At 38.6% G+C, this 11867-nt stretch overlaps 1 protein-coding gene across 1 annotated transcript in view; it reads right to left on the bottom strand.

Annotated features, from left to right (window-relative positions):
• Positions 1 to 483: 483 nt before the first annotated feature.
• nxph1 (neurexophilin 1) overlaps positions 484 to 11867 on the bottom strand; it is a 40323-nt gene continuing 28939 nt past the window's right edge. The window contains exon 2 of the mRNA XM_017682042.2: positions 484 to 2137. Within this exon, the coding sequence (XP_017537531.1) occupies positions 1373 to 2137 (765 nt within the window). The 3' untranslated portion in view covers positions 484 to 1372. The remainder of the gene's footprint in view (positions 2138 to 11867) is intronic.

Genomic DNA, 11867 nt, shown 5'->3' with positions numbered 1-11867 from the left:
AGTATTTTATTCATATATACAGCTCCACCCCCAGTTTTTGCCCTGAAAGTAATTGTGATCATACAGATGGTAAGTACTTATAATATATATATATTTTTGACAACTTTTACAGCCTCTGTACAAGAGCATAGGTTTCATGGAATTCACATCTACATCAGCAACATCATTTTCTTTGTCAGAGAAACCAAGAACAAGCATATATGGGATGGGGGTGGGGGTGGGGGGGTGTAGAGAGATGGGGAAAAGCGCAGGGAGAAGGATCAACAGACAGTGGATGAGGGCATATACAGAAGCAGCTCCATTGGGATTGACTATGTACAAATACAAACCATTCATACAAATTAAGCTCTAAGATATAGAATTCGATACATTACTGTGTAGTATAATGGCAATGAGCGAGCCCTCCAACCACTGCTGGATCTTCTTAACACTACAGGAGACAGTGTGGGCTGAACCATCCAGGATTATTACAGTACTAGAACATAGCTGGGACAGCTGAGGAACAACTGGTTTTTTTTTTTTTTTGTTTTGTTTTTTTTTTGAAAGGTAGAAAACATGCCCCTAGTCAAGGCGTGTTCATCTCCCAAAGTAGCCACTTCCTCATACACAAATGTGCCAACACATTTTTGGGTTGTCCTTTTTGGGTTGTCTCAGGCAGGCGTCTGGCTCCAGAGGGGAGAATTCAGCAAAGCTTGGGAGTTCTCAAGGACCTCAGGGATGGATAAGGGAAATTTCTTTAGGATATTGTACAACCGATTTCTTTCAGACCACAAACGTCCATCCCTGCCACACCACTGCTGTGGTGAACTGTTGGCAGAATTTACTGTCATCGCATATTGTCAATGGGGTTAAGAAAAACAACTAACAAATGGCTAATCAAATAATTTCAATGAATGTGTGTTTACGAAATAAACACTTGTACGAGGATATTTAGAAACAAAAGTACACAGAAATTAAAATATTTCACAAGTTTGTAAATAATAATAATAATAATGATGAAATAGAAACATAGCTGGCAGTTGCCAGGATCTGCTAGCCCTACAACTGTGATCAGACACAGTAATCTATGCAACATTTCATTAATTAAACCACCTAAAACAGTAACAAGTACAAATAAACTAATCTAAAATAATAACCAGACTTGACACCTTAAACTTAAAAACACAGCAGCATATAACCTCACCCTCCGAATGATCATTTTTTTGTAAGATATTTGCACAGAAAATTGAGTTTTAAACATTTCAGCAGATCTTGGGTCAATTTAGGTAGGCATGTTTGGGACAGTACAAGAAACACATATCTGTTGTACTTGGGAAGAGAGCCCCATCTCTGCCTCTGCTGTCCTTCACATGGGGGGCATAAGCGGCAGGCTTCAGCCAGAGGGGAAGTAGGGAGTGTCGCTGTGGTAATTATAGTCTGGGCAGACTTTCTGCACCAGCTTGTAGTCGGTGCTGTAGAAGGAGATGTAGATGCAGATGACTTTGAAGGGCTTTGAGCAGAGCCAAGAGACATGGCTCTGTGTCTGCTCCTGGAAGCATGTCTTGGATGGGTCGAAGTTGCAGAGCGTGTTCTTTGAGCCCTTCTCCACTTTCTCGTATTCGATGCGACAGTTGAAGGACTTGGAGTCCTTGGCGTCGATGACGGACTGCTGGGCCGTCAAATCGAACTCCACAATCTTGGTGGGCGGGACCAGACTGACGGACACGTTCCCCTGGCCTGTGGAATTGTGCCGAAAGTAGACGCTGAAGGTGCCATTGCCGTGGTCAACTATTTTGCCAGTGATGAGAAGGTTGAGCTTAACCGTCTTGATGTTGGAGTGGAAGTCTCCCCATCCGAACATTTTCTTGAACTTGCCTGTCTTGACCATGGGCCGCCGCTTGGCCCTGGGCCGGGAGTCCTGCAGGTCAGTGGTATTCCTCAGCCAGTCCCAAAGGTCCTGCTCCGAATAGGGCTCTGGTGTGTCATAGCGCAGGTCCAGGGCTGTGGCATTCTCCTTCCCGTGTAGAGTCTGTGACAGCAGCCGACTGATGGACAAGTCCTTACTGCTTTCTGTCCATATGTGCTTTAATGTTGATTTGGGACTTCCTGACTTGAGTAAATCTGATTTCCCCGGGATGGAACCATGAACGCTTGAAACCTAGGAGAACAACAGAGAAGATGCTGCTTATTGAGCTGCCTTAACCTGACAAACAGTGTTAAATAAGTGAGCATTTAATTTCATGCTACGTGCCATGAGAAATTTTAGCAGATATTAATCTTCAGCTCCACAGATATTGACCTCCACCTCCTTACTTGAGCATGTAGCATCCCAAGAAAAGAAGAAAAAGACAGATCAAATGGATTTAGAGGGAAAAAGAGATAATCGATCCTAGCTGCAAGCTTCAATTTGGAAGAGCATTAGCTGACAGGAGCCATCTGGGAAATGGAGCAGAGCGTGGCGAATGAGAAAAAGAACACAGCGATCAAAGTTCCAACAGTATTGTTCTATGCCTTCAACCCACACCTCTCCTCATCCACCACTACAGATGGTGGTAAAGGGATCTCCAACAGCCTGGCCTGATAATGGTGGCAGCCATTCAGTGAGTAAAGAGCAGACTATTAACCAGCGAGTGCTCCTTGAATTGATGATTGATGAACCCCTGGGTTCTCTCCATTTAGTGCCAATGAGTGGAATTAGGTTCATACAGAGCACGGCGGAGTGCTGTGACATTGATTGCCTGATTTCTACTGTAAGACGTGACAGCAGATCCGTCTTGCAGTGGTTTTTGCATCTCGTAGGCTGCCCCCAGGATCGATATTTAGAAAATAAGGTTTCGCTACCAATCAGGCTGACCCTTCGGATGGAATTGCCTCACAGCGCGTGTCAGCATAAGGGCGATGTGGGCTAGTTTTACACATTGAAAGTGGGTGGTGTGAGGGCAGCTCACCTGAGAAATTCTCAGAGAAAAAATAGAAGCAATCAATAGCTGATCTTAAGATTGCTTTGAACTGCAAAACCAAAATGATATTTGCTCTCAAAAAAATCTAAAAACCTAGGGATATTTGGATAAAAGCCTGGTTCAAGAATTCAGCTCAACTGTTTGAGCAATGCATTGTAGCCTTACTGATCAATCTTACCACTGGAATACAGATCATCCGAATGCTTCCTCTAACCTACCCTTTATGAAGACATACTTCATTAAACTCATTGCCCACAGCTCATATTGATTAAGAGCTCTGGGAAATGAGTTGAATATTTTTCAGAAGAAATGACTATTTAAAAAAAAAGAAACCTTAATGAAGATCAATTTCTCTTCATCTCACCTGGGATAATGGGCCAGTCAGCCCTTGCCCTGTGTTGAAACAGTGTAATGATGTGTGTTTTATGGCCAGTGAGTACATGCTTGGGAAGCATGATTAAAGACTTGAGTCAATTATTAATGGCTAATAACTGGAGGGAAAATACACATTCACAGAGTGAGCAACTTTGAAAGAGCAATTTTGCGTACAGTTCATTGCAGCTTGGTGAAGGGTGAGCGCATACGTATTGATGAATAGACCTTTACAAACGCGGGTGGCATGGAGACACCTGAGCTTGCTTTATTATAAATGTCAAGACAGTAGAAAAGTAATTCTCCACAGTCCTGTTCAACGTCGGCCAGATGTCACTTTAACCTCTATCAGATTTATTATCTAGGGGCAATGTCCATCAGAAGAACCGTAATATAGGACAGTAAGAATCCACAAAAATCCAAAATGTCTGTTAAACATACCCATGGTGAGGAAAAAAAAGATTATTTTGGACCATAAAGCTTGTGTGCACAACAGTTATGTGAATGCAAGCCTCAGTCTGTCCATTGTCCAGCTCATGTTGGGCTGGGAGCCAGTCTGTCTGCTGGAGCTTCCACTCAGCCAGCTGTAGCGTTCACCTGAGGGGACAGTGCATCTGGTAAACATGGGCAGGAGAAAGCCACGGCCAAGCCCTGCACCTCCACCATTGACAGGCAGACAGATGCAAACAGCTGGGCTCCCTCAGGCACTGGACTGGGCCGGGTCAGCAAGAGCAGCATGTGGAAATATCTTATATGACTTAACAGCTCTGCTTTCTTTCACTGCTCAAAGGCTGTCTTGAGCTTAATTTAACCCTTAGAAGATGCACTTGTCACCTGAGATAACAAAACGTGGTGTAATTCATGTAAATATTGTAAATCTTTATTATTTCTCCTACATAGATTACTAATTGAAAATGTAGCATTAATGGATTCATCAACCAATCTTAAGGAATAAATTGTTTTTAAACCTACTTATTCAGTTTTCATGAAGATTCTGATATTCACCAATGTTTACTTATCTGGAATTTGTTCTTAGGTAAGAATTGAATCTACACACACTCAAGAGCACAAAGCTGAGAACAATTCTGTGGCTTGAGAACACGTCATGAATCTGACGCAGATTTTTTCTTAGAATCTTTCTCGAGATTCACAAATTTGCAAACAAATATAGGAAGGCATTGGTGAATGAGTGCTAATGTTCAAAACTTATTCTAATGCTTCTAATATGATAGTCCTATGCAACAATCTCAAGGTAAATAACTTGACAAAAATACTCCTTTTTACAAATAATTACAAAATAAAATAATTTTATTCACTTTTTGAAATATTGCATAAGAAATCTTACAAACCTTAAGTTTGTAATGTTTAAATCCACACAGTATAGGTTATTTATCTTAAATAATAAACTGCAAATATTTGATTCCAAATTTTTGAACAGTAGTACAGCTCACTGAGACAAACAGAGATATTCTATCAAATGTGTAGATTCTAAAGTTTCATTCAACACCACATCTGTGTTCATAAGTAGAGGAAGAGATATTTTACTGTCACTTGAATTGGTTAAAATTCTTGAAAATGTTAAATTGTTAAACAAAACCAACTTTTACATTTTTGCCATGCATTTGCCATTGTTTGACATCAAAACTCAAAAAAATGTTATGTACATACAGTATGTATTTACATAGTTGTATTTGAATAGTATTGGGGAGTAAAACAAAAATAACAACTCAACTTCTAAGGGTTCAAATCTGTTGCCTAAACACAAAGAACTTCTACCAAAAGCTGCACAGATTTTCTCCCCCAAAACAGTCTGCAGATGGACAATAAAGATTAATAGAATGACGCCAACAACTCTGATTCATAATGGTCAGATGTTACAGAGCATTAAATCTCTACTCCATTAAAATTCACAAAATAGTGTTCTGTCTCTTATGTATGCTCTGTAAAACTTGTTTTCAATTGTAGCTGTATGCATCAGTGGTCTTGACACCACCAGGGAGTCCATCAGTTCACAAAATAAATAGAGGAGCAGTTGCGTTCACCCAGCCTGACATACTGATATGTCAAATAAGTTTCAAGAGCAAGAGCCCCATCAAAATACTGTAAATATTACACATCTGGCAAGATAAAATGGAAGTGCCAGAGTGCTGTTTTGAGCTGTGACTGCCGGCATGACAGTCACATGTATGCACAAGAGCACTGAATGTTCATTTCCTATAATTAAAACCAAGTCAACTAGAATGGCATAAACAAAAACATGAAACGAACAGTTGGCAAACATAGATTAATGAACCAAATTACCCTCTGAAGAGACTCTCTAGCACTGATTTGCCATGTGGCAGCTGATGTAGCAATGATCAGATTTCACAATATTGATATTGTACATTGAGTCTCACTGGAAAAAACACCGGCCTTTTGACTCGTCCAACAGACCGTTCCAAAAGCAAGCATTAGAAGATACTTGTTTTTCACTGAAGCAGAGCCAGATTCCAGTAGTAATTAAAGTTAGTGGATTAAATGGAATAATTACACAAGCTAATTCGGAAAAAGCAATTATGCTATTGCCACACATTTGTGTTTCCATCTAAGTGTTAATTTGCACTAATCAAGGTATTAATATGCATCAATAAGTCAATTAGAGCACTAGCTGGCATTTAAGCTCCGTCACGTGTTAGTTATTGACATTTTGTCCCCAGAATTATTTGTCTTTGAAAGCATAATGTTCCCTCACAGAAATTTGGGCTCCTCAAATGCTCTGTTCTTTAAATTAGCTGTGAGCTGTATAATGTAATCATATTCAGAACAACCTATTCAGAACACCAATAGAGGCTAAACCGCTCATTTGATGAGAAAAGTACTGAGGAAGCCTGGAGGTCTTGTATAAAATAACCAAAAACAGACTAAATCCATAAAAGACTTAATCAAATTCAACCAAACAATAGGATACATTGTAAGAAAGCAGTCAAACACAGTTGTGGCAGGAACCTATGAAGAGCTCTCACTGTAGTAACCTTGCACAATGCAGCAATTCTTTCCAAGAGCTTAGTATTGTGTCTTCAACAGAGTCAGTGCATGAAACAGCCAGGAGATTGAAGGCTAACTGAAGGCCGGGCAATAATGGGCATTGTGCTTGCAGCTTTCATAAAACGAGAAGTGAATGAGTAGAGTGGGTTTTATATTGTGTACAGAGAGAACTTTCAGGGTTTTTTTACACAGCAGAGCTTTATCAAAATGAGTGTACAAATAACCATAAAGAAATAAAACATCCTTCGATGGAAAGGAAAATCTTCAAATACTTTATTTACATTGACCTCTCCCTGCTCTGCCCTCGTATACATACTTTTATAGCAAGTGTTCCTGGGGTAGACAAGCTTTACAAGCTATGTATGGGCAAAAATCTCATTCAAGCTAAGGAGGAATGACAGCAAATCAAAATGTTTCAGTTGTTCACATAGGATAGAATGTTTGTTTAAAGTTTCCAAAATACACTATATTTATATTAACTATGTTATTAAACTGTACTACCTTGTTATTTTTTGCAATTTGGAACTAGGAAAGTTGAAAACATTGACAAATGTGCTACCATGCTAATAATAATCAATGTTGCATGGAACAAAGTTAAACATTGCAGTAATGTAATTACTTTTTTCTGTAACACATTACAGTTTAAATTCTAATAATCACATTACAGTTACGAATTTTATAAGAAACCCATTACTTGCATTACTCATATCTTTTTGAGAGGAAAACATAATTATGCATGATATATATACATATTACATATAAATTGTAAATGGATTATATTGTTCTCTACATAATGTCTATTCCTGTCCTTTTATGTAACTTGTATGGAACAGGCATTTGTTACCCAATGTAGAAGTAGTGCGTTAAGCATTTTCACATGCATACAAAATCAATATATATATATATATATATATATATATATATATATATATATATATATATAGTCAGAACATAACTACATTACTCTTTTTTTTTTTTTTACAAAAACTTACAAAAATTTCCAATTAGGCTCAGTGGGACTTTTGTCAATGTCCCGTAAAAAGCTTCAAAACAGCTTCTATAAAAGAACAAATTTGTGGGCGGAGTATGAAGAGAACAATTGTACAGTTTATAGTTAATCCTCTGGTATATCATAGTGGGTAACACCGCTGTCCTACACTGGGGTTTCAATTCCCATGTGAACAAGCACATCACACTATACCAATGAGATTCCTTGGATAATGTTACATTTGCCTTCCTCTGTAACATGTTTGAGTCTTTCTGGATAAAATCATCTACCAAATGCTGTAATGTAAATGTAAACCTAAAAAGGCCATAAACTCTATGACAGAAGCATCCACCCCCAACAAATGTTCGACATCATCTGAATGTTGAAAAAAAAATCAGAAAACAGTGCATCTCCTCAGCACACACACTTCTTCCCGATAGGCTGATTCCTAAACCAGGCTCCCCATGCTGTGCCCAGCCTGCGATTATGAAAAGGAGAGGCAAAAATGAAGATGGATCCCAGCTAAATCCACTACTGCTAACAAAGCATTGTGCAGGCTTTTCAGTCTGCCTCCCTCTAGTGTGCGTTGGTTGGGGGGGGCACAGAGGCATGGAGCAGCAGCCCATTAGCGCCATGACGAGGCGCTGAGCTTTGGGATAAGCTGCTGGGGCAGGGATGCATGAGGCCCAGCAGAGGAGCTGGACAGCTGCTAAGCAGCACTGTAATATCACACTGTGTCCATGCACTAGAACTGCCTAATGGCCTTGTAAGAAGGCTGTTAGATGCACCATTAAAGCAGGCTCTTTTGTCCAAAGAGTGTGCGCTTATGGGTGGATGTGGGTGTGTTTGCATGTGGCTGTCTTAGATTGTGTTGTGTGTGCATGCCAAAATGGCCATGGGCTCTTCTGTGAAAAAACAACTAGCTACACTAGTAATGAAGCTAATTCAAGACCAAACACTATAGAGCAGATACTTTTTAACAGCTTTTCAACATTTTATAGCGCAGCCTTCATCAGTCTACAAATAGTGTGATTTAAATAAAGACCGGTTCTTTCTTTAAAATTGCATTAGTGGCTATGAATTTGGTGCGAAATCTTTGTTTTTCATTAATGCAGCAGGCAGTTTGCAGAGCTTTGCTATTTATATTAATCCTCATTACAGGCAGAGGACACAAAGCAGGGTAGAAATGAGAAACTTGGACTCTCCATTGTATGTTCCACTTTTTACAGGACTCTTTTTATAGCACATTTCTTATAATAATTTAGTATAGTGTAATGTTCACCAATATTATTCCATTCCAAAATAGCATACCTGCACATATGACACATATACTCACATTTTGATGATATCACATTAGATTCAAACTATTGTAAAACTGTTTACATTCATTTTAGCCCGTAAAGCCCAGAACCAGGTCTAAGCTTCCATTGATAATTAAGAATAACTCAGCCAGTGTGTACTGTTTTCCATGGGCTTATTAAAAATAAGCCTTAATGCCAATTCAGATTGGATTTGTACCCAAATGTTTGCATGTCAAATGATCTTATAATCAGTTAATGATATCACATATATGTGAATATAGAGCTATGTTTCTTGTTTCCTTGTTTTGTTAATAATATTTCAAAGTAAAAATAAGCATTCACCGTCTAGACAACTTCTTCACACATAAGTACACCTAAGTACGCTTGACCAATAATGTGATGATTTGTTTCTAATTTTAATGTCCACACCATGATGATGACCCACATAAAGTACATCAGTATGCAGGGCACATATCGACAGGTGCCAGTCCTGAGAGCTCTTTGACTTCATTGAAATTTTTTTTGACACTATGATTATTTTTTTCCCCCCTTTCCATAATTAAATACTCAAACCACACTCTGGTAACATGACTGTTTTACAATTTGTCATCATAACTGAAACAAATTGATGCACCAGCCTCTATGCCCTTCCACAACACCCCATTTAAGAAGTGAAAGCTCTATGTAATATCAATAGATTTAAAATCATCCGAATGCAGCAGCAGTAGTAGCCCGTAATGCAGTGAAATGGCGATTTTTCCAGTCAGGCTCTCAGCAGAAATATTTACTGGGGAAATCTCGAGACTAATGTGTCCTGAGGCCCCATAAATCAAAGCAGGCTTTCCTTTGTCAGCATCGCAGATGGCCCCGCCGCCCAATCACCCCAATTAAGAGGCGAGGAGGCAAACAAGAGGAGTGCGTACGCAGCGAGAGGGAAAGTGAGAGAGAGAGAGAGAGAGAGAGAGAGGAAAAGAGAGAAAGAGAGAGAGAGGGCACCTGTTCAGCTGTCATATCCGGGCCTCTTCTGATCAGTGACTCTGGGCCTTCCTCTGAGCCACTCCAGGCTTGAATTAATGATGGCAAACAAAGCCAGCGCAAGGCTCCTCTCAGCTATTTGTGGGTGCCTCTCTCTCCACTCCCTCTCCCTCTGAACTAATCTTCAATGTCACACTTAATGAGATTTTGGGAAGGAATAATAAACTGAAGCTGCGCTGCTCTTCTCCAAATGAATTCTTTCTCTTTTTTTTATTCCTCCAGACCTGGATCCCCTCATGTATCATTACATGTCTACAGTGGCTATATTTGAGACATCTAAAGGCTCCCACTGAAAACTGACTTGTCTGGCTTGATGACATGGTGTTCTCCAGTAGGTTCCTGCCATTCATACGTTTTAACTCACGCATTTTAATTACTGAACTTATAGTGTGAACTGATAATTGTAGTGACAACTGACACCACCATAGCATACAAAGCCATAAATGAGTTGATTAAGAAAGCAGATGACTTGTAGAAAAAAGCATAGAAATGAAATATGCCTCCATTTCTTTAGCATACTCATGAATTATAAGTGATCAAAAGCATTCTCAGCAGTGCAATGATAACAAGCATAAGAGATAGTTAAAAGTATAGAGTATTCACAATATATGTGTATGCAGTCTGAATAGGAACCTGCAAAAATGTTGCAGTGGTTCTAGTACAGTGCAGATGTTTTGTCACACATACTAGAATTGTGACGTTAAACTGATGCAGGTGTAATACTTATAGCTTTAGTAGTCTAATAAGCCCGGCTGCAACCTATCATCTGACAAAATGTGGCGCCTACTTTGACAGGAATTGGTCTTACTTGACAAAAAAATAACCAGCCACAGACTGTTGTTTTGTAAGACGTGTTGGGACAAGCAATCTTCAAAACAGGACTACAACAAAAACATACCCATGTGGAACAAAGTGGTATGCACCAGCAAACACGCAAGGACATCTCACTTACTACTTCTAAATGCTGTCGAATAGCTTTTAAAGATGTGGCGACATGAATTTCACAATGTTTCTGAATACAGTTACTGTTTAGTGTGTATGAACAGAAGTATGGACAGCCAATAAGAATGCAACTGACTGAATCCCAATAACTGTGCCCAACTTGCAACAGATATCAGATGATCTATACCTCTGTGGGCGGAGTCTCTAAGGCTGACTTAGGACTTCAACTTAACGAACATTTCTGAAGTTTATGTTCAATCTCTTTGTGGTAAGATATGAGAATACAATACACACTATAATTTAAACACTGAAATAATTGGGACAATACCTCTATTTTTGTTGTTTGTCATTTACATTTGTAAACACCAGGTGCTCTTTACTTTGTGTGAAATTGGACATGCATGATAGAAATGATCCAAAATTAGCTGGAAAAAAAAATATTTTGCCAATTATTTTTACTTTTATAAGTTAAGAATGTTTTGTCCTAATTGTAAAAAGTTTCCTTTCTCGGGGTGTGAGGCTTCATGATATAAAGATATTTGATGACATGAAGAATTTATTTCCAAACTGCTGTATATATTAATTTGTAACAGTTTTAGATATTTTTCAGTTTATGAAAAAAAATCAGCCTACTAACTTATAACAATAAATGCATGTCTTTAATGAATGGTATTAATCACAATGTACCATAAAAAAGAAAAATCTTAAAAGTGGTTTATGTTTTGATGTAAAATCCTACACATACAACGTAGCTCAATATTCATCTCAATGCATGTATTAATTATTGCATTAGTTTAATGTATAATTGCTGTTTATTTGCTAAGTTTAGCATATTTGGGAAAAAAGTGGCCTTTCATACTTCATATGACATTTCATATTGTATATTTAATATTTTCCAATATGTTAAACTCAACAAAAAAATAGAATACGACTGTCTGTTGGAAATGTATTAATGAGTATTTCTGCCTATCTGAGTCAAATAAGCACAATTTGATTCAGCTATAGGCAGCACCTGGATGGTGAGAACATATTTCAGTAAAATAATCAAGAGCATAAATAAGTAGAGAACTAAATCCTTTACAATGTCATAATATTGAAAAAGCATGTCATGCAATGCAAACACATACACAAAGAAACTCAGCAAAACCTGCATGAAAGTACTGCCTAACTCACTAAAGCAGAAGCATCCACCTTGCAGATAATGTCAGTCTTGTCTAGCAGAATATGTGCACTGTGTGTTTTTTCCGAGGCGCTGGAGAAGGTTCA

This window comes from Pygocentrus nattereri, chromosome 27, assembly GCF_015220715.1.
Source record: "Pygocentrus nattereri isolate fPygNat1 chromosome 27, fPygNat1.pri, whole genome shotgun sequence".
Lineage (NCBI taxonomy): Eukaryota > Metazoa > Chordata > Actinopteri > Characiformes > Serrasalmidae > Pygocentrus > Pygocentrus nattereri.
Note: the sequence above shows the minus strand (reverse complement) of the source record. Positions and strands in the feature narration are given on the sequence as shown.